This window comes from Bufo gargarizans, chromosome 3 (assembly GCF_014858855.1).
Source record: "Bufo gargarizans isolate SCDJY-AF-19 chromosome 3, ASM1485885v1, whole genome shotgun sequence".
In the NCBI taxonomy this organism is placed as follows: domain Eukaryota; kingdom Metazoa; phylum Chordata; class Amphibia; order Anura; family Bufonidae; genus Bufo; species Bufo gargarizans.
In genome coordinates, this window is record NC_058082.1 from 90910368 (window position 1) to 90934533 (window position 24166).

At 43.1% G+C, this 24166-nt stretch overlaps 1 protein-coding gene across 2 annotated transcripts in view; it reads left to right on the forward strand.

Annotated features, from left to right (window-relative positions):
- Positions 1-18753, forward strand: part of RDX (radixin) — a 108167-nt gene extending 89414 nt beyond the window's left edge. For both annotated transcript variants that reach the window (XM_044285042.1, XM_044285043.1), the window contains exons 11-14: positions 5372-5532; positions 6537-6629; positions 15369-15620; positions 16386-18753. In XM_044285042.1, the coding sequence (XP_044140977.1) occupies positions 5372-5532; positions 6537-6629; positions 15369-15620; positions 16386-16550 (671 nt within the window). In that variant the 3' untranslated portion in view covers positions 16551-18753. The remainder of the gene's footprint in view (positions 1-5371; positions 5533-6536; positions 6630-15368; positions 15621-16385) is intronic.
- The last annotated feature ends 5413 nt before the right edge of the window (positions 18754-24166 follow it).

The following is a 24166-nucleotide window of genomic DNA, read 5'->3' on the forward strand; positions in this document are numbered from 1 at the left end:
TTTTTACACAAGTGTGGCCCTCTTTAGGCATTTGTTTCTAGAACGGATTGGCGCCTGTGGTACCGCGCGAACTAGTCGCGCGGGCTTCCCCCAACGGCTCGTTAGCACCCGTCTTGCAAGGGGGCAGAGGGCCGCACTGTGTAACGAAGAACTGCTCGCGGTGAAATGGAGAGACAAGCGTGACGTTTACATGCTCTCCTCCATTCACGCAGACACGACAATACAAATTGAGCGAGCAACCCGTGTCATTGAAAAGCCCCTCTCAGTCCACGACTATAACCTCCACATGGGAGGGGTGGACTTCAATGACCAGATGTTGTCTCCGTATTTAGTTTCCCGCAGAACCAGACGCTGGTATAAGAAGGTGTCTGTATATTTAATTCAATTGGCTCTGTACAATAGTTTTGTTCTCTACAGTAAGGCTGGGAGAACTGGATCCTTCCTCAAATTTCAGGAAGAGATCATCGAGAACCTCCTGTACCCAGGAGGTTCCGTGGCCCCATCCACCAGTGTAGTTAGCCGTCTACACGAGCGACATTTCCCCAATGTCGTTTCTGGTACCTCAACCCAACCGTCACCCCGAAAAAGATGTCGTGTCTGTAGCAGGAGTGGAATAAGGCGTGACACCCGCTATTTCTGTCCTGACTGTCCTGACCACCCTGCCCTATGCTTTGGAGAGTGTTTCCGGAAGTACCACTCACAGGTACACTATGAGCATAGGGATCATCTCACCAGGACAGGCACACAGGGCTATTAGGGCCCATTCACTCACTGCTGCTGCAAACGTCTCCTTTCACCTGGGACAAAGTGCATAACGCACTTCGCCACATCTTTGGGCGATTTGCGCTTTGCACATTCACCCATGGGGAAGGAGAGGTTTGTTCTATAAAGGTAAAAAAAAAAAAAAAAAAACACACCAGTAAGCAAAAAAGTTAATGTTCAGTTAAAGTTAGTTACATGTTCTGTTGCAAAGTTAATAAAATTATTGCGTTGTGGCCTGGTTTTTTTTTTTTTTTTTTTTTTTGTCTTTTTACCTTCCAGGTGGACCAACCGATCGACCAGCTGCAGCACCGATGTGCATTCTGACAGAAGCATTGCGCTGCTGTCAGATTACACGCAAGTCGGTGTATGCGGCGCTGCAAGACGGGATTTTCTCCTCTGCAGTAACAGATATGTTTGCCAAGGCATACGAGCTGAGGAGGAGGCGGCGTTCCTATGCTTTGGCAAACACTTTGTATATATATAAAATAAAAAAAATAAAATAAAAAATTTAAATCCCGGCAATGATTTATTCATCCACATCGATTGATGTGAATGGAGAAATCTGGTTTGCCAGGGCATACGAGCTAAGTGGGTATGGATGTTGGGCGGAGCTCCTATGTCCTGGCAGACGCCTTTCCCCTCCATTTTTTTTTTTTGGCAGAGATTTTTTCATCCACATTGATCAATGCGAATGAAGAAATCTGTGCCTTTCATTTTTTTCTTTCAGCCCAGAGGCTGAACGGAAAAAAAAATCTCATTACCTGTATGCTCAATATAAGGAGAATAGCAGAAACTCCTAATGCTGGCCATACATGTAATGATTGCGGAGACCCTCAAATGCCAGGGCAGTACAAACACCCCACAACTGACCCCATTTTGGAAAGAAGACACCCCAAGGTATTTGCTGAGGGGCATATTGAGTCCATGAAAGATTGAAATTTTTGTCCTAAGTTAGCGGAAAGTGAGACTTTGTGAGAAAAAAAAAAAAAAAAAAAAAAATCAATATCCGCTAACTTTTGCGAAAAAAAAAAAAAATTTCTATGAACTTGCCAGGCCCCTCATTGGATACCTTGGGGTGTCTTCTTTCCAAAGTGGGGTCACATGTGGGGTATTTATACTGCCCTGGCTTTTTAGGGGCCCTAAAGCGTGAGAAGAAGTCTGGGATCCAAATGTCTAAAAATGCCCTCCTAAAAGGAATTTGGGCACCTTTGCGCATCTAGGCTGCAAAAAAGTGAGACACATCTGGTATCGCCGTACTCAGGAGAAGTTGGGGAATGTGTTTTGGGGTGTCATTTTACATATACCCATGCTGGGTGAGATAAACATCTTGGTCAAATGCCAACTTTGTATAAAAAAATGGGAAAAGTTGTCTTTTGCCAAGATATTTCTCACCCAGCATGGGTATATGTAAAATGACACCCCAAAACACATTCCCCAACTTCTCCTGAGTACGGCGATACCAGATGTGTCACACTTTTTGCTGCCAAGGTGGGCAAAGGGGCACATATTCCAAAGTGCACCTTTCGGATTTCACCGGTCATTTTTTACACATTTTGATTGCAAAGTTCTTCTCACACATTTGGACCCCTAAATTGCCAGGGCAGTATAACTACCCCACAAGTGACCCCATTTTGGAAAGAAGACACCCCAAGGTATTCCGTGAGGGGCATGGTGAGTTCCTAGAATTTTTTATTTTTTGTCGCAAGTTAGTGGAATATGAGACATTGTAAGAAAAAAAAAAATAATAAAAAATCATCATCATTTTCCGCTAACTTGTGACAAAAAATAAAAAGTTCTATGAACTCACTATGCCCATCAGCGAATACCTTAGGGTGTCTACTTTCCGAAATGGGGTCATTTGTGGGGTTTTTCTACTGTCTGGGCATTGTAGAACCTCAGGAAACATGACAGGTGCTCAGAAAATCAGAGCTGTTTCAAAAAGCGGAAATTCACATTTTTGTACCATAGTTTGTAAACGCTATAACTTTTACCCAAACCTTTTTTTTTTGCCCAAACATTTTTTTTTTTATCAAAGACATGTAGAACAATAAATTTGGCGAAAAATTTATATATGGATGTCGTTTTTTTTTGCTAAATTTTACAGCTGAAAGTGAAAAATGTCATTTTTTTGCAAAAAAATTGTTACATTTTGATTAATAACAAAAAAAGTAAAAATGTCAGCAGCAATAAAATACCACCAAATGAAAGCTCCATTAGTGAGAAGAAAAGGAGGTAAAATTCATTTGGGTGGTAAGTTGCATGACCGAGCGATATACGATGAAAGTAGTGTAGTGCCGAAGTGTAAAAAGTGGCCTGGTCATGAAGGGGGTTTCAGCTAGCGGGGCTGAAGTGGTTAAAGGGAGTCTGTCACCAAAATTTGGAACTCTTGCATAACTACACAAAATTCCAATGGTACCTTTGTTGTATTCTTCTGACTTTCACCAGCTGAAAAAAAGTTTTTTCTATATGCAAATGAGGGCTCACAAGTGCCCAGGGGCAGGGTTCTTGTTGTAGGTGCCCAGGCTGCTCTGCCTTCTTTTCATATTACCCCTCCCCAGCCTCTTGCTGGTCCCGCCCTATAAGGCTGTTTCATCAATCCAAGTACCGGCTGAGATCCGGCGTGTGCGCAGTTCGCAGCCAGCCCGGGCATGCGCACTGCAATGTGGATATACTTACATTTCTCTTGCTCGGCTTGCCTCCAGTCTCCCTGCTTGCTTCCGGTCCTCCGGCGCATGCGCACAACATGAAGCGATGCCGCTCCCCACAATGGGCACCGTAGTGCACATGCCCGGGCCGGCGGTGAACTGCGCACATGCCGGATCTCGGCCGGTACTTGGGATGATTAAACAGCCTTGTAGGGCGAGACCAGCAAGAGGCTGGGGAGGGGTAATATGAAAAGAATACAGAGCAGCCTGGGCACCTACAACAAGAACCCCGCCACCTGGGCACTTGCGAGCCCTCATTTGCATATAGATAAAACCTATGTTTTTTTTTTCAGCTGGTGAAAGTCAGAAGAATAGAACAAGGGTACCATTGGAATCTTGTGTAGTTGTGCTAGAGTGCCAAATTTTGGTGACCGACTCCCTTTAAGCCACCGTGACGTACTGGTACATCACGGTTCTGCAGTGGATGTATGAAGCGGGCCCACACCATACACGGCGGGTGCCGGCTGTATCATACGGCTAGCTCCCAGCTGCACTGACAGGAAACGGCAATTGTGCCGCCCCTGTCGTTTAACCCCTCAGGTGCTGCAATCAACGCCGATATCCGCCCCTGTGAGTGAGGGCAGTTAAATTGCGAGGCTCCAATCGGTTGTCATGGCAGCCTGGATGCTGCTTAAGCGATCCATGACTGCCATGGTAAGCTCTCTGCTGCCGTGTGCAGAATGCACAGGGCAGCATGGAGACACTGAAAAGTTATCAAATAATCCCAGGTTCTAGCCCTTAAAGGGGTTAATAGTTAGTTAATAAATAAAAAGTGAAAAAAAGTTGTAATTGTAAAAAAAAAAAAAAATTGCCCCCTCCTTTTTTTTTCTCAATTTTACATACGAAAAAAAAAAAAACATATTGGGTATCGCTATGTCTGAACTATTAAAATATAAAAAAATAATCCCTGTCCGGTAAATGGCGTAACGGGGGAAAAAAAGGAAAAACTCACAATTCGCCATTTTTAGTCACCTTTTCCCCCAATTTTTTTTTTATAGCGGTGATCAAAAGGTTGTCTGTACCACAGAAATGGTACCAATAAAAACTACGATTCGTTACACCAAAAACAAGCCCTCATACAGCTACGGTAAACCGAAATATAAAAGTTATTTCTGTCAGAAAAGGGTGATGCAAAGAAGTTTTCTTTTTTTCAAAGGTTTTTTTAAAATAATAAAAAACCTACACAAGTTTTGGTATCGCTGGATTCGTATTGAGCTGCAAAATAAGAGCATAATGTCATTTTTGGCGTACTGTGAACGCTGTGATGTCAAAACCCTAAATATCTTGGTGGAATATTTTATTTTTTTCAATTTAACTGCACAAAGAATGTTTTATTTTCCCCTGCTTTCCAATAACAGAAATGATAAAATAAATGGTGCAATTAAAAAATGCATCTTGTCCTGCAAGCCATCATGACACTGAACGAAAAAATTTTTGTTATTGCTATTGGAACAAGGGGAGGAAAAACATAAAATGGGTCTGATACTTCAGGAGTTAAAGCTGGGAGCATCAGGTAATTATGCACCTGCCCCCCAGGACAGTGATATAGTTGAATACTGCGATGATTGCGGCACTATTTAGTGCTGCACTGTGGTATTTGGTTGGGCTGAAGCAGTATTTTGTGCTGCACTCTGGTATTGTGGGCCATGCCTACTTTTTTTTTTTGCCCCGTCTTCTGTTAGTTTGGACCCGCCTAAAACATGGGGCCACTTTTACGATTTTTTCCAGGGCCACTTTCAATTCCCAATCTGCCCCTGTCCACATATACTCGTATCATACTATAAATGATTGCATATGATTGGTGCAGATCCTGCATCTGAAATGTGTGACAATTGTGCCTTGTATGAACATGGCCTTAACCTGCATTATATGAATTGTCTTGCTTTGTGTTCTTGTGTTAATAGAATTAGAAGAGCAGACTCGCAGAGCTTTAGAGTTGGAGCAAGAGAGGAAAAAGTCAAAAGAAGAGGCAGAGCGACTGGAGAAAGAGCGACGGTCTGCAGAAGAAGCGAAGGCTGCACTGGCCAAACAAGCTGCAGACCAGATGAAAAACCAAGAACAGCTGGTAAGACGTGGTCAGTGAAGGCAAAAAGCTGTCCTGTGCTACTGGATCAAGGATGGGTCAAGGATTCCCTGCATGTTATCAGAACACTTGGGGAATTGCCATTTATAGCATTTTTTACTGTTATTTTATTTAAACAAAAATTTTCACTGGGACAGCCAATTTCCATATGCCCTATATAAACGTCATAGAAGACAAGTCCTTCAGTCAGCAGAGTGCCACTCGCAGTCAGCACCTCTGGTGTGCCCGGCCCATCTATGTATCACGTGAGGGTGAGTTGGATAACACCCAGTCTTTGTGGCGATGGCTTCCCTTCAATCTTGAGCTATTATCTGTAATATGTGAGTAGCACTGCAGATAAGGAGTCCAGATCACAATTTTTTATTTTGTCTACTCTTCCCCCACTGTCAGCGATTTTAAAGCTATGCTGAAACACATTGTTAGGACTGTTGAGTCCTTTATATGTTAGCATTTCACATAAGTCCAGAATGTATTTCAGTGCTGACAGCGGGGAAACCAGGGGCAGTAGGAAAATTATAAAATGGTGACCTTGCGCAGTAGTATTAGTGTATTACTAGAGAGAAAAAAATGTTATGTTTCAGCTCACCACATAATGCTTATGAGCACAGGACTCCGGTCAGGGAGAAACCCCAGATCAGCCACTGGTGATTGCAATCCAGAAAACTCTCCAGCGCTCCTGCAGTCAAAAATATAAAAAATACTTTATTGAAACATGTTAGAAATAAAATGCGCATCACTTCAAATCCTTACATGTTTCGGGGCGCAGTCCAGTTTAGAATAGTGGTGACAGATTCCTTTTCAAGGAAACAGAGATTGAAACAAATACAAGTTGTACTAAATCTTCTCTCATAAAACTATACATCAATCTGCTCACCTCCTCCTGCTCTATAATGTGCTGTGTGCAGGTCAGACCACAGAAGCTGGGCCCAATGTGATCAGGCTGGAAATGTGGTGGTTTCTTACTTTGAATTATTCTCTCATCGCAGGCAGCTGAACTTGCCGAATTTACTGCTAAGATTTCTTTACTTGAAGAGGCGAAGAAGAAAAAGGAGGATGAAGCGTCAGAGTGGCAGCAAAAGGTAATCAGAGTGTTGTCACATTGTGTGTCTACTGGTTATAGAAATGGATTGCTTACCTCAAGTCCAGCATTGAAAATGAAAAGACCAGCACATAAAACAAAAATCCGAATACACAGCGAGTCATTGTGTATAGCCAGTGGAGCGGCTTGCTTAAAATGCCTCGCAATAATGCAAGAAGTAAAATCAGATTACAGCTCTGGCCATATTAGAAGTGCCCGTCCGATGCCAGGGTTGTAACTTGTTAATGTGTAAACTTATAATTAGCAAACTATGTATGATTTAAAGGGAACCTGTCATTGGGTTCATGCTACCCGAACCAAGGGCAACATGAAATCCTGAACAGGGATCCTTAATGACAGAGAGCCATCTTAACTCAAATGCTGCTACATTCCAGGCAAATCAAAAGGAGCTGGAAGCGAGGGATGAGTCCGATGTGCGGCTTCTGTCTTCCGTGCTTGACTTTATTGACAAATCTATTTCCTTTTGCATATAGGGAGAGACCGGTAAATCGAGCCTTGCAGGGTGAGGAGAAGCTGCACAGTATTCCCTGTATCCCAAACTCTGTTCCCAGCTTGTTTTACAGCTAGATTTTCTCTAAAACATAGCACTTTGTAATAAGTGAGCCATGCTGCAACCTGATGGCAGAGAGATTCACATCCTCGCCTATCCCGTGGTTGAACTTAATAGACTTGCCGTATGTCTGACACCTACAACAACACAAAGGTCCCAGTTCTCGAGCTTTGCCTTTAGGCTAGCGTACAAATGAGTTTAAGTATGTTCATGCCTGTCGTCATGGGGTACAGGAGTATTAGAGATTGTATTAGAGAGTACTGTACTGTATTCACTGCATTATGTGAGCACAGTAGACCCGCAGTCAGGAAGGAACACAAAGCATCATGGATAATTTTGAAGCTGGAATTGGAAAATAGGAGGGGGGGGAGGGGATTCTGATTTATTAAAAATTTTTAAATGAATTTTGGGGATCATTTGTCAAATTGTTGTAAAGTAGAACTGGCTTAGATGCCCATAGCAACCAGTCAGATTCCACCTTTTATTTTGGAAAATTAAAGCAGGAATTGATTGCTATGGGCAACTAAGACAGTTTCTACCGGCTGTATTATCTCTGAAATAGCCATGACTGATCAGCAATAAAACCATTGCTAGTCAATGGGCGTCTGATCCGTTCTCTTGTGTCTGAGAAAGCAAATCCAGCACCATTGACTTACATTGTGTTTCATGATGGATCCATCTTGTTTCACATCCAATAACGCACTCAAAAACGCTGCTTGCAGCGGTTTAGTGTCCGGCGTGGGAAGACAACCAAATGGAATGCATTCTGGTGCACTCCCTTTAAGTTTAGTTTTTTCCCCAGTGACAATTAATGTGCCGGATCTCAATATTGGAAAGGAAAACACAATGTGAAAGAATCCTTAGGGTCCATTCACATGTCCGCAATTCTGTTCCGCATTTTGCAGAACGAAATTGCGGACCCGTTCATTTCTATGGGGACGTGCGGGCCGGATCCGGAAATGCGGACCCGCACTTCCGGGTCCACATTTCCGATCCCTTTTTTTTTTTTTTCTTCTTTGCTTAGAAAATAGTAAATCTGCCATGTGTCTGAGGAATAAAGGTGGCCCCCCATCAAAAAGTGTTACACAAGTGTTTTAGCCTTATTCTTTTATCAATAAAGCTTCTTTTTATACTTTTTAAAGAACAGCGCTCCTGGGAATCCTATGTCCAACCCCCTCCCCGGCAATTTTTCCATATAGCAGATTGATTGCTGGACCACCAATGATTATTAATGAGTCACAACGCACCAGTAGAGAGGAGGGGGGGGGGGGTGTAATGAGCACTACGGGCGTAGCTGTAGCAGTGCTCGAAGCTCCACAGCCTGGGGGTTGTCCGAGTTATATTAATTGATGACCTATCCTCAGGATAGGTCATCAATATCAGATCGGCGAGGGTCCGGCACCCCCGCCGATCAGCTGTTTGAAGAGGAGGTGCGCGCCATGCCAGCGCTGCCTCCTCTTTACTGTTCACCTTCTCGCCGTTGCATCTGCAGTGGTGAGCAGGTGTAATTACACCCAAGCCATCCCATTGAAATGAATAAAGATAAAAATCCTCATATCTCCATAACGTTGCAACTAGAGATGAGTGGCCATAATGCAATTCTATTTCGGAATGCCTTTGAAGGCATTCCGTTATTCATTCCGCAAAATAGAAGTCTATGGCCTGCATAATGGATCCACCCAGTTTCCGTTATGCAGGGGAGTTTTCTCCTGCATAACTGAAACGGGACAGATCCATTTTTTAGGCCATAGACTTCTATTTTGACAGAATGAATAACTGTATGCCTTTGAAGGCATTCCGTCATAGAATTGAGTTATGGTCTGTGGTAACGGAATCCATAGCGCAATTCACCTTTTACCAGTTATAGAAGTGTGAACGAATTTTATAACTGGAAATTTGCTCATGTCTAGTTGCAACCTACAAAGGTAAATAAGGTACCATTTTAATCTGCATGATCAACCCTACCAGGTAATATGCATGTTTAAATAGGGTTGATCATGCTGACAGGATTTTTCAGTACCTGGTTGTTGTATAGTACCTTACTGCATCTTGTTAAAGATAATGCCTCCAGTGATCTAACCATACAGGGCACAGATCCGTCTTCTCCGGAGATATGATTCAGAATTGCAACTAATTTTATCTCCTCTAGAAGTGTAATTACCAATCAGCCCTCTCTGCAGCAGTCTGATTGTGCAGCACAGAGTGCAATTTTCTTCACAGTCCATCTCCCTCTGGGGGAGAGCCGTTAGGATTAAGTATGAAATGTTCATCACATACTTCCATAATCCTAAGTGTAGCAAAGGAAATCATGGTCATTAAAGGGGTCTTCCAGTGAATTGTGTGTTTTTTTTTTTGTTTTTTTTTTGTTTGTTTTTTAAATCCACTTCATTAGTGATTAGGAGTCTGATAGAAATAAGCAATGGGTTATCCTAAAGACTCTTTAACCTCTTCCGGACACAGGGTGTACAGGTACGCCCTGATGTCCTGGTACTTAAGGACACAGGGCGTACCTGTACACCCTGTGTATTTTCGATCACCGCCCGCCAGAACCCAGTGCCTGCTCAAATCATTGAGCAGGCACCTGGGGACAATGCGCCGGGTGGTCCTGTGACCCCCCCTGTGTAGACGATCGCAGCAAACCGCAGGTCAATTCAGACCTGCGGTTTGCTGCGTTTCCGGGTTATTCGGGTCTCTGAGGACCCGATAATCCGGAACAGGATGGTGATCGGTGGTGTGATAATACACCACCAATCACCATCATGGGATCATAGCAGCGCTCCTCTCCTCCTGTGTCAGGTGAGCACAGGAGAGAGGAGCGCTGCACGTCGTCGGATCTCAGCACACCCCATCTGTGCCCAGCACCCCCCATCTGTTCAATCAGGTACTTGGTGAAAGGTTGGGTTAGGCAGGGATATAAAGGGGAAAGTTAGTGAAAGTAAAAAAAAATAAAAAATTTGTGATTGCATCACCCTAAGTTGGGTGTCTGGGGTCCACAGCACAGCTGTGTGACCCTAGAGCCCCCAACGGGTGCTGCAGCTCTGGGGCTCGTACTAGTTTTCCGGCCCACCAGTTAAATCCACCGGAGCCCCCTGCCGGTGAACTTGTCTGGTGTACCCCAGAACGTTTTGAGACAGTGATTCCTGATTTTGTAGGCCAACCAGGAATCCAGATTTCCACAGTGGGCTTCACTGAATAAGACTACTTCTTGGTCTTTTTTTCAGTGACCACTTTGTAAACCTGATGAAGGAGTAAACGAACCTGTACGCCCAACAGTTTGTTGCTCAACACCCGGGCTCCTTTTTGACTAGGCCCGGTGGCTGGACCCCGGTCAGTGCAGCCGAGATGAGGACGTTTTGGGGCCTTGTGCTGCACATGGGCCCAGTCAAGAAACCTAGTGTCAGGCATTACTGGAGTGGGGATGTCCTCTACCAGACCCCACTTTACAGTACGGCCATGACACACTCCCAGTTTGAGGCCATCTGGAAATGCCTGCATTATTTAGATAATGCAGCATTTCCCGCCCCCCCAGGTTGATCCTGCCTATGACTGCCGGTCATCGATTACTTTGGGGCCAAATTTGTACAGGCCTGGAAGGGGGGTCACGGTTGATGAGTCTCTCATTGCTTTCAAAGGGAGACTCCTTTTCCGCCAGTATGTTCCCTCTAAGCGGGTGAGGTATGGTGTGAAGCTGTACAAACTTTGAGGTACTCTCACAAGGTACACTTGTAGTTTTGTGTACGAGGGGCGATATTCCCGTATTCAACCCCCAGAATGTCCCTCCACTCTGGGTGTTAACGGGAAACTTGTGTGGGACCTTATGCACCCACTGCTAGATAAGGGTTACCACCTGTACGTGGATAACTTTTATACTAGTATCCCCTTGTTCCAGTCCCTCGCCGCCAGATTCACGTCCACTTGTGGGACCGTGCGGACAAATCAACGCGGCCTCCCTGCCCACCGCCTCCAGGTACCTATCCCCAGGGGCGAGACTAGGGCTGCACGATATGGGAATTTTGTGCGATTGCGATTAGGGCCCTAAAAATTGCGATAACAATATGCGATGCAATATTTTAAAGGAATTGTGCTAGAGGTCTATTTGCTTGGATTTTCCCATATAAGCCGCTGACGCGGCTGGGTATGACATAGTTATGGGGGATCTGTGGATGACGCTGTGTTGTGGGGGATCTGTGGATGACGCTGTGTTGTGGGGGACCTGGGGAGGGCGCTGTTATATGGGGGACCTGGGGAGGGCCAGCTTAAGACATATAGCATCTTATGCTGGTCCCCCTCATGTGTCCTAAACTGGGCACATAACTGCCTTTTGCGTGTAAAGTGTTTTACTAGTGTGTGTGTGGGTGAAACAATCTCTCTCCTAACAGGTCCGGCCTCTGTACTCACTATGAATGCAATGCTCTGCAGCGAGCGGCAGCGAGGTGGCCGGCCGGCGCGTGACTGACGTCACTTAGTAACGCTCCTCCCACTTCAGGAAGCAGGAGCGTTACTAAGTGACGTCAGTCACGCGCCGGCCGGCCACCTCGCTGCAGTGCATTGCATTCATAGTGAGTACAGAGGCCGGACCTGTTAGGAGAGAGATTGTTTCACCCACACACACACTAGTAAAACACTTTACACGCAAAGGCAGTTATGTGCGCAGGGCCCCTTTATATATAATCGCGGCATTTTCGGGTCGGCCAAATCGCCATATCGCATTTGCCGATTATCGCGATTTGATTATTTTTTCGATTTATCGTGCAGCCCTAGGCGAGACCCGTGCCCTTACCACTGGAAACCTGTTGCTGGTCAGCTATAAGGACAAGAGGGATGTCCTTATGTTGTCCACAATTCATGGTAACGGCATTACCCCTGTCCCTGTGCGAGGTACCACAGCAACGGTCCTCAAGCCCGATTGCATCGTCGACTACAATCGGTATATGGGAGGAGTTGATCTCTCTGATCAAGTCCTCAAGCCATATAACTTTATGCGCAAAACCCGGGCATGGTACAAAAAAGTTGCGGTCTGCTTGGTGCAGGTTGCCTTGTGCAACTCTTTTTGTGCTGTCCCGCAGCGCTGGCAACACAGGGACATTCCTTCAGTTCTATGAGGCAGTCCTCAAGGCCCTGATCTTTTCTGACCGGGAAAGAGCAGGCCGGAGTACCTCGGGAACTGGAGGCGCCCGGATCGTCCCTGGCCAACACTTTCCAGGTGTGTCCCCTCATACTGGAAAGAAGGGACGGACCCAAAAAAGGTGCAGTGTCACAGGAGGGGGATACGGAAGGACGCCACCACTCAGTGTGACACATGCCCCGATCATCCGGGCCTCTGCTTTGACGGTTGCTTCAGGGAGTACCACACTTCCATGGAGTACTAAATTTATATCCCAATTTAGCCACTGACAATCGGATGTTCTCAGACTTGAGACACTAAAACGAAAAAAAAAAAGTCAAAAATATTATTTAATAAAACTAAAATAAAAAAAGTAGACATATGGTATTGCCGCGTCCGTAATCTGCTGTATAAAAATACGCCTCCCCCAACCCCTCAGATGAACATAGTCAAAAAATAAAATAAAAACTGTGCCAAAAAGATTTTTTTTTGGTCACCTTACATCACAAAAATTGTAATGGCAAGCGATCAAAAAGTCATATGCCCCCTCCCCCCCCAAATAGTGCCAATAAAGCCGTCCTCTCATACCGCAAAAAATGAGCCCCTACCTAAGATAATGGGCTAAAAACTAAATTACTCTGGAGATGCATTTTTTTGGTAGGTATCGCCGCGTCCGTAAGAATCTGCTCTATAAAAATCCCCCACCCCCCCACCCCCACCCCCCTAACCCCTCAGATGAACACGGTAAAAAATAAAAACTGTGCCAAAAAAAGCTTTTTTTTTGGGGCAAATTTTCGATTGTAATCCGTTTTTTTCCATTAACAAGTAAGGGTTAACAACCAAACAAAACTTATTACCCTCACACTGCAGTTTACAGAAACACCCCTTATGTGGTTGTAAACTGCTGTATGACCAAACGGCAGGGCGCAGCAGGAAAGGAACGCTGTATGGTTTCTAGAAGGCAGATTTTGATGGCCTTTTTTTTTTTGACACCATGACCCATTTGAAGCCCCCCTGATGCACCCCTAGAGTAAAAACTCCATAAAAGCAACCCCATCTAAGAAACTACACCCCCTCAAAGTATCCCAAACTGATTTTACAAACGTCGTTAACCCTTTAGGTGTTCCACAAGAGTTATTGGCAAATGTAGATAACATTTCTATTTCTGGTAACCTTGCCTCACAAAAATGAGATATAGATAAACCAAAAATCATATGTACCCTAAAAATAGTCCCAACAAAACTGCCACCTTATCCCGTAGTTTCCAAAATGGGGTCACTCTTATGGAGTTTGTACTCTAGGGGTGCATCAGGGGGGCTTCAAATGGGACATGGTGTAAATAAACCAGTCCAGCAAAATCTGCCTTCCAAAAACCACACGGCGCACCTTTCCCTCTACGCCCTACTGTGTGCCCGTACAGTAGTTTACGGCCACATATGGGGTGTTTCTGCAAACTACAGAATCGGGGCAATAAATATAGCATTTTGTTTGGCTGTTAACCCTTGCTTTGTTACTGGAAAAAAAAAAGATTAAAATGGGAAATTTGCCCAAAAATTTAAATTCTCAAATTTCATTCCTATTTGCTAATAACTCTTGTGCAACACCTAAAGGGTTAACAACGTTTGTAAAATCAGTTTTGAATACCTTGAGGGGTGTACTTTATAGAAACCACCCAAAAATGACCTTAAAGTGACTTCAGACCTGAACTGGTCCCTAAAAATTGGGTTTTTGAAAATTTTTGAAAAATTTCAAGATTTCCTTCTAAACTTCTAAGCCTTGTAACATCCCCAAAAAATAAAATATTCCCAAAATGATCCAAACGTGAAGTAGACATATGGGGGATGTAAAGTAATAACTATTTTTGGAGGTATTACAGAAGTAGAGAAATTGAAACTTGGAAATGTGCAATTTTTAAAGTTTTGGTAAATTTGGTATTTTTTATAAATTAAAAATGATTTATTTTTTACTTCATTTTACCAGTGTCATGAAGTACAATATGTGACGATAAAACAATCTCAGAATGGCCTGGATAAGTCAAAGCGTTTTAAAGTTATCACCACTTAAAGTGACACTGGTCAGATTTGCCAAAAAATGACCTGGTCCTAAAGGTGAAATAAGGCTGTGTCCTTAAGGAGTTAACTCCTTAAAGGGAATGTGTCCTATTGTTAAAATCATATTTTTATGTTAAACATTTTCCTTTTTACAAATACGAAGTCATGCAGTTTTTGCACTGACCAGTAAGCCTAATAATATGCCAATGTAACTTTTCAGTAGCTGTAGTATTCTCATCACAGGCAGGATTACCATAGATGACTGTGTCCACGATTCTCAGCTTCTCCACTCCCTCCTGACCTCGCGCACAGGTCAGAGCATGCCTAAAATAATTCTCATAGAAGTCACTGGCGGTCCTCTCCTGTCCATTGTGTCTATTGCCCATGAAGGACACACCCGTAGCTTTTTGGTTTTACTATTGGTGGAGTTTTGACTATCTGGCTTCCTCGTGTTAATAAAATAAATTCCATTCCATTGGATGTCAGATTAGGAATTAGTTTTATAATTTTTTTTTAATAGTGATAACAAACCCTCAAGAAATTAGTCACCGCTTTACCCTTTGATGCTTTCGGCCTTGGTCAAATCTGTATCCATCTTTGTTCTTTTCACCATAGTTCACTGTCAGAAATATGCGCAGTTTTGAGAAAATCAGCTTTCCAAACTGTCAGTCACTTGGCTTCATTCCAGGTTCTGGCTCCATGTTGTCGCTGATGGTGAAGATGAGATCTCGTTATTATGTTGGCGCTTGCGTTTCCTTGTCTCTGGGAGTTGCATCTTTTTTTTTTACCCTTTGACTGCAGTGACTTGTTCTTCATCTTCCATATTTAAAGGACATGTAACGTGATTTAAAATGAACAGTGAAATCATTGGTCTGTACAGTATGGATAACATTTTACGGTGGACCTTGAGCTGATATGTCCGCAGCTGTGCTTCAGCCTTGTCCGTAAACATTACATTGCTGCAAATACACAACATTTATACATAGAATGTGACAACTTTTTTGTCCTGGCCAGGCATTTTCTGCACAAGAAGATTTGGAAAAAACCAAAGAAGAGCTAAAAACCGTGATGTCTGCTCCACCACCCCCTCCACCACCTCTTCCTCCACCACCTGCCGCACCCGCAGAAAATGAACATGATGAGCATGATGAGAACAGCGCAGAGGCCAGTGCAGAACTGTCCTCTGAGGGGGTGATGAATCATCGGAGTGAGGAGGAGAGACTGACCGAAACGCAAAAGAACGAGCGTGTAAAGAAGCAGCTTCAGGTAACCACTGATATGCATTGCAAAATGGCTACTTACAGTCAGCTCACACCGTGTACATTCCTGATGCTGCCAATATGTATCCTTGGGTTGCCATGTTAATGCAAAAAAAAACTAAATACCAGATGCCAAAAGGACACTCTTTTGACCCGTGTTGGGTCAGTGGGGCCTATGGATACATTTGACATACATGCCAGGGACATTCCTCGTGCATACTGCAAATGGACACTACACACAGTTTAAATGTAGCCTTACCATTTGGCTGCCTGTGACTTGGCATCCATCAAATGTATGCTGCTAATTTCATTGTCCCTACTTTTTGCTAAAATACATTTGGTATAGGGAACAGAGAAGGGAGCATGGCTGCAGGATCAGACTACACACTGTTTTTGTAGTCTAACTATGGCAACACACGCAGTAAATCTGTTTAAGGTTTGTAGAAACTGTAAAACTTGGAATAGTAAAAGGGTTTGTCCAGGATTTGAAAAACATGGCTGCTTTCTTTTAAAAACTGCACCAACCCTGTCCATGGGTTGTCGGCTTAGGCAGCTCAGCTCCATTGGATTTGATGGGGCAGAGCTGCAATACCACACACAACCTATGGATGGGGTAGTGGTGTTTCTAGAAGAAAGAAGCCATGTTTTTCTAATCCTAGACAACCCTTTAATTCAGTTTTCATTCCAGATGCATTGGAACAAAAAATGGTTGCAAGTGGCAACATAACCTCTAAGGCATGTGAATTTTAAATCCATTTGATTTGATTCCCAGGCTCTAAGTTCTGAATTGGCACAAGCAAGAGATGAAACCAAGAAAACTCAGAATGACGTTCTTCACGCTGAAAACGTAAAAGCAGGCCGCGACAAGTACAAGACACTCCGCCAGATACGACAAGGAAACACGAAACAGCGTATCGATGAGTTTGAATCCATGTGAAGAGGCCTCGCCCCGAACGCCGTTCTACACTATGCTGAATAATCAACATAGAAGTAGGCCTTTGAAGAATCGATGACAAAGCGTGCCCCACCCCTTGCCAAAGCACCTGTACCAGTCTGACTGTGGAGGATAGACTATCACAAATGGGTTTTATCTGCAGGGCTGAAGATATCGCATCTCATTTCAGTTCATAACACCAGCATATCAATGTTACCAATTCATATTGTCACAGTTAGTGTTTCCTGAAAGTTAGTCGTTAGCTGCTAATAAAGATTTGAGATTTGAAAGGACAGCTGAAGTATGAGTCCAGAACTGACAGAGTTTAGCGAGTGTTTTTTTTTATTTTTTATTTGGGATTATTTGTAATTTTATGTCCCATCATGATGATGCTTAAAATGTTCTGGAACAGAGTAAGGTCCATGTCCTGACAATTGGTTTAGCATATTGGCAATAACATGACATTATATATAAATATATATATATATTATTTTTTTTCTTTTATAATAAGAGGTTAGTGTTAGGGAGTGAGCTTTATAATACTACCTCACGTACACAGGATGACTGGTCCTCGTAAAACCAACAACATGTTTTATTTACTAAGATTTACCCTAGTTTGACATATTTTTCTTTTTTTTTTCTTTAACTTTATTTGATTGCTTTCACTGTCTGTATTAGTTTGTAAAGTAGTAACAAGCATATTATTTTATAGGAGACCGGTAACCATACAAATACTAACATCCTAGGCATGACAAACGCTATATACAATCCGTTATTCATATAATGCGCCTTTTCTGTTAGGGCCCGCCCTCCAGTCCAGAAAGGTGATTGTGTCTAAGGACTGAGCAGCCTCTAAACTACTTCTCCCATCATGCTATGGTAGTTGCAGGCTGCTCAGTCCTTGAGTCGATATGTGAATTTTTTTATTTTTTTTCAGTTTGATAAATGTGAAATTACTAGTGAGAAGCGATTCTCAAGAAATGCTTTATAAGTGTCCGCCATTGCATTGTATTGTCCGATTTAACTAAACGTTAGCGGTATTAACATCTATGTAAGCAGCCTTCAGTGTAATTGTACGGCATTCAGTTTCCACTACTTTGGATAGTACAACCTTCATCAACCCCGGCAGGTGCCATTTGAACTCTTGGTACCCACTGGGGTCGAGCAATATTAAATGCAGTCTACAGACACATCCTGTGGACGTGTATGGCTCCTTTTAAGGTGTTCATTTTGGACTCCCTTGCCCCACATAAGTCAAGCACATAGAGCGGACATCCACGTTGGTCTGCAACATTGCTATTTCAACTTCATTATTTTAGAGGCTTAATGTGTAAAAAACTAAATCTGCTGCCAAACCCCTGGACGTCCTACAGCATCGGCTGTCGGATTGGAGGCAGAACATAGCCAAAGTATCCACCAGCCCGCCATGGGTATCCTCCATGGGTTCTAGTGCAAAATGCAGCTGCTGTCATTACATTTCATAAGTGTATATATATGTACGCAGATATAGCACAGGCCTTAAGGCACAGCAGTATCAGCTGGCATTTGTTTGCATTGCACAGAGAATTTAGGTAGTGTTTCCAGGCGTATGGTCCTTCCTATAGTTACTTTATATTATAGCCGCTCCTGAATGGACGAGCATATGCGACAGGCTTTAACTCTACCATATCATTATCAGTGTTGGAATTCCAGTCGCTTACTGGTGAGTAGTTCATGGCGAGCAAACGTCTAGATTTGTAGTGCAGGGTATAGGATGTTGGAATTATGGACAAGTTTGATAACGCACTTGAGGTTTTGATTCAAGTGAATGGCCCCAGGTATATATGGCCATGATCTAAAAAGGGAATTTATCAGGCACTTAGTCTGTTTTTTTTTGTTTTTTGTTTGTTTTTTCCGGATATAATATCCTTATAATTAATCCTGCTAAGGAACTAATGAGCTGACCAAGCAGCAGTCAATATATTGAGGTAAGGGTTTATATACAGAGCATAGGTAATACCACAAGAGCATGAACATGGCTTCAAAGAGTTCTTTACTTTCTTGAAGAGTTTGGGTCAGACGCTCTGAACATCAGGTATTGATCATTTCATGACAGTAAATTTAGGATTATTTTTCCCTTTTACGAAAATCTTTTGTTGTACATGAAAGCTGCAGTTGCAATTATTTTCAACCAGGTTGTTTAACAATAAAGATATAATGGACGTTTCTTCTGGTTTTGTGCTTGCATTCATTATTTTTTGTATTCCACTGGATTGCAGTCGAAAGAATAATCTGATGTTGATGAAACTGTAGATTTAAAGGGTTTGCCCCCAATTTTTATTTTTTTTATGATTTCTCTTTAAGTGTCAAAAGAGCTTTTTGGTGGAGGCACATAATGGTCAATCAATTTTCAACTACCAATGATGTAACCAGACATGCACTGTAATTATCATTTGAAATGGATAGAATAGACTCTGTTCATGTCACATTTGGAGCCGATGTTTGGTATATACGCTTGGAAAAAGCTCCCAGCATATTCTCCAAATGTATCCATAGGGCTTCATTCACCCAGTGGAGGCCAATAGTGTCCTTTTGGCTTCTATTTGGGCAGTATAAGTCAGTATATTTTTATCCTTTTCCCCCATGATGGCATGCTAGGAGAATGACCCTTGACCTATGTAGGGGCAGGAACAGAGAATAAATGGTCCCCCTTTATATATATTTTTTTTTCTTGTCCAGGTTAGTGACATCGGGGGCGTTGGGCTTTCCTTGCACTTTACCCTTTACACTTGGACTCCTCTGCTTGCCTTTGGTTCCATACCAATGTTTGGCAGAAGGATTAGGTGCTTCTGTTTGGGCGCCTGTTCCCACTCAGAGCTGGGGGCTCTGTTGCATCAGTGTCGGCCTACAGGATTGGGCACTTTACTAGCGTTTGACATCAGATTCGGTTGCACCATATGTGTCACACCGGAAGTACTTGGTCACGCTCTGGAAGTGACAACAGATGCTGTCCCAGGATCACATATGAGAGGGGCAGCCACAGGGTATGTGGCTGATCTGAGGTCTGAACTCCTGCACCATTTCAGGTCCAGGATCTGACTCTGGTGGCTCGTATGGATGTCCCAGACCTTCCCTCTGCAACAGTCTGTCAGTTCCCCAAGTGGGAGAAATAATGGCAGTTGTATATATGGGCAGGAGAGTATTATACATAATACATATATATTTGGTTGCTGTCTCTTTTGGTAGGGGTGCAAAGAGACCTGGGTGAAATCCAGAACCAGAAAGTGTGCAACTTGTTTCAAAACATACTAGAAAATTACAGGAAGAAATTATGTAAAGTCTGCATATCTAACCTTATGAGAGAAGCAACCATCTAGCGTAGAATAATTAAAATCTGTGATACATGAAGAGGTAAAGTCTTCCCTGGCTCTGATCTGGATGAGGAAGCATCCACTTCCAGAGATTATATGGAAGAAAATCAGTTTTTAGAAGGTGAAATAATTGAGGGAAAGAAAAAATATTTTCTTTTGAGGAAATGGACAATTTATTAAAAACATTAAGAACCTTTATAGGTATTGAGGACATACAGAAACCATGTACGGGCTAGGACTGAATGTTCGGAGATTTAAGAGTTTAAAGGTCCAGAGTCTCAAAAAATGTGCAAGACATGGTTTTAGATGAGTGGTTAAACCCAGAGCGTCTCTACAGAATTTGACCTTGCTGAATTAAAAAGTTTTTTATGAGGTCCCAAAAATTGATGTGCAGGTGGCAAAGGTAGTGAAGAAAACCTCCGTACCATTCGATGACTCCTCTCAATTACGCAATCCTATAGAAAGGAAGATTGTTTGTTTATTGAGGAAATTTTGGGAAGCGGTGATGTACGGGTTAAAAACCAATATAGCAGCAACTTGTTGGAGGGCCATGTATCGTTGGCTCAGTAAACTGGAGAATCACCTTAAAAATAAAACTCCAAGGGAGAACATAATTTAGTCCATTTCCCTCTTAATATCAGCGACAGCCTTTCTAGTAGACTGTTCGGCATGATCTGTAAGATTTGCTGCTAGAGATGCAGCTTTATCTAATTCGGCTAGGAGGGTTTTATGGATGAAATCCTGGTCAGGGTATAAAACCTCGAAAGCTAAATTATGCTCTATTGCATTTTCCGGTGAAATATGTATTTGGACCCGGTCTTGATAAAAATCCATATGAATGCAGCCGATAAAAAGCAGTGGTTTCCTGGGGAAAAAGGAAATGGCCCTTTCGCTCCTATAATACCCGAAGCAGAATATTTAGACAGAAAGATAAATCAGGTCGTTGGAGTTACCCAAAGTGGGGAAGAGGGAAAGGTTTCCTACTTAACCCCCTCTTAGTTTTTTTTTTTTTTTTCCAGTGCCACTTTAAGTTCCCAGTCTGCCCCGGATTCCAGATTACCACTCGCATCTCAGAAATTTTTCAGAAAAAAACCTGGCATGAAGTTCAGGATTTGGTAAGGTTAGGAGTAGCAGTTCTGGTTCCTGTAGCCCTGCAAGGTTAAGGTTATTACTCCAGACTTTTCTTATAAAAAAAAAAACTGGTTCTTTTCATACTATAATAAACAACAATTCTGAACAAGTGGATCAAAATGGAATCTGTAGCTTCTACAGCCCCATTAATAGGGAAGGAGGCATTCTTGTGCTCAGTAGATCTAAAAGACTCTTACGATCATGTGCCAATACACATAAATTCCCCAAAACATCTGAGATTTGCCATCAAAAAACATTTTCAATTTGTAGCTCTTCCATTTGGTATCTAGTTGGGCCCCAAGGATCTTCACCGAGCTACTGGTGGAAATGGTAGAAGAGCATAATAATCTTCCCGTACCTAGACCAAAGACCAAATCCTCTGGGATATGGATTACTTCCCAGAGCTCCTGACAGATATAGGGTGTATAGTACACCTGAAGAAATCCTGTCTGTAACCACTAACACTGAAGATTTCTAGGGATCCTGTTAGACTCCAGATCATAAACCTCTTCTCGTCCCTCTGGAGGAGAAAAGAATATCCTTTAAAGAAAATGAGAATTTCAGTTACACAAATCGTGCACAATCAGAAGTTACACAAATCGTGCACAATCAGAAGCCATGAGAATTCTGAGTCTTCTGACCTCATGCATCACTTCAGTAGCCTGGAGTCAACTACACTTCGGGATTCAATCCAGCCTTGCCATATTGACCAGAATTTGTTTGGACGTTTTCTTTTGACATATACCCCTCTTTCAAGACGTAGAATCGTATTCATCCTATTTATATATTCCTGCTTGCTAGGAGGCCTATTTCTTATCCAATGCTTAGTGATTAAAACCCTCGCCTGGAACAACATTCTGTGAATACATAAGGATAATTTATCATTTAATCCTATAGAGTCTGGTATACCCAACACACAGATTCTGGGATCATTGGGCAATCGTATCTGAGTTGTTACGGCTATGATTTCTCGTATCTCTTCCCAGTATTTTCCTAACTCTTGGCAGTTCCATACCATATGAAGCAGTGTCACTTCCATTGCACCACATCTAGGGCATGTGGAGTCTGGTCGCACACCTATTTTGAATAGGAGTTTGGGGGTTCTATACACTCTGTGTAGCAGATACAGCTGAGATAGTCTCTGAGATTCATTCAATGTAAGACTAGGAGTTAAAGCCAGGATGTCATTCCATTGGTCTGGAGATATTGCTCCATCATCCTCTTCCCACTTCCCCTTTACCACCAGGGGGGTTGAGGGGGTACTAGCGTCAAGAATATATTTATATAGTTGGGATATCAGGCCTTTGGTAACCCCAGCTTCCAGTAATTGTTTTACCACAGGAGGAGAGGCGGCAAATACTATGTTTCTTGGAAACTGCGTTTGGTATGTCTTAATTGAAGGAATTGGAAGAATGCCGTTTTGGGTAGTCCAAACTCTTCCAGTAGTTGAGTAAAAGATTTAAACACTCCATGCAATTGAATTTGGTCCAAAAAGAGTATGCCCCTCTCCTCCCATGTGGAAAAGCCTTCCAGCCTGAATATCTCTGGCAGTTGGGGGTTTTGTAATGTCATTAAATTGTGTCAGATTTGTTCATTCTTAAAATTTTGCCCAGACCTTGGCCAAAAGGGAAAATGTGGGAAGTTTTTTACCATGGGGTTGATGCCTACTTATTTCCAACGAGGCAATAGGCGCTTTTTGTTTCAGTGTGGGCAACAATATCAGCTGAAGGGTCTAAATTAGTTGTATTAATCCATCCCCTGACGTGTTGTCATTGTGCAGCTATGTAATAGGACCATGGGTTCGGGAGAGAAAATCCACCCTCTTCCTTACTTTTTTGGAGTGTTTTTATGCGGATTCTCTGTTTCTTTTTCCATATCAGTGATCTAAAAATCCCCTGAATCTTATAGAAAATCCTTTGTGGGATCCATACCGGTGAATTGTGTAATATACAGTACAGACCAAAGGTTTGGACACCCCTTCTCATTCAAAGAGTTTTCTTTATTTTCATGACTATGAAAATTGTAGATTTACACTGAAGGCATCAAAACTATGAATTAACACATGTGGAATTATATACATAACAGAAAAGTGTGAAACAACTGAAAATATGTCATATTCTAGGTTCTTCAAAGTAGCCACCTTTTGCTTTGATTACTGCTTTGCACACTCTTGGCATTCTCTTGATGAGCTTCAAGAGGTAGTCACCTGAAATGGTTTTCACTTCACAGGTGTGCCCTGTCAGGTTTAATAAGTGGGATTTCTTGCCTTTATAAATGGGGTTGGGACCATCGGTTGCGTTGTGGAGAAGTCAGGTGGATACACAGCTGATAGTCCTACTGAATAGACTGTTAGAATTTGTATTATGGCAAAAAAAACGAGTGGCCATGATTACTTTAACCACCTCCGGACCGCCTAACGCAGATGTGCGGTCCGGAGGTGGCGGCCCTGCGCAGAGTCACGCATATATGCGTCATCTCGCGAGGGCCGGGATTTCCTGTGAACGCGCGCACACAGGCGCGCGCGCTCACAGGAACGGAAGGTAAGCGAGTGGATCTCCAGCCTGCCAGCAGCGATCGCTCGCTGGCAGGCTGGAGATCTGATTTTTTTTAACCCCTAACAGGTATATTAGACGCTGTTTTGATAACAGCGTCTAATATACCTGCTACCTGGTCCTCTGGTGGTCCCTTTTGTTAGGATCGACCACCAGAGGACTCGGGTAGCTCAGTACAGTCGCACCAAACACCACACTACACTACACCCCCCCGTCACTTATTAACCCCTTATTAACCCCTTATAAACCCATGATCACCCCATATAAACTCCCTGATCACCCCCCTGTCATTGATCACCCCCCTGTCAGGCTCCGTTCAGACGTCCGTATGATTTTTACGGATCCACGGATACATGGATCGGATCTGCAAAACGCATACGGACGTCTGAATGGAGCCTTACAGGGGGGTGATCAATGACAAGTGGGTGATCACGCATATAGACTTCCTGATCACTTCCCTGTCATTGATCACCCCTCTGTCATTGATCACCCCCCCGTAAGGCTCCATTCAGACATCCGCATGATTTTTACGGATCCACTGATACATGGATCGGATCCGCAAAACACATACGGACGTCTGAATGGA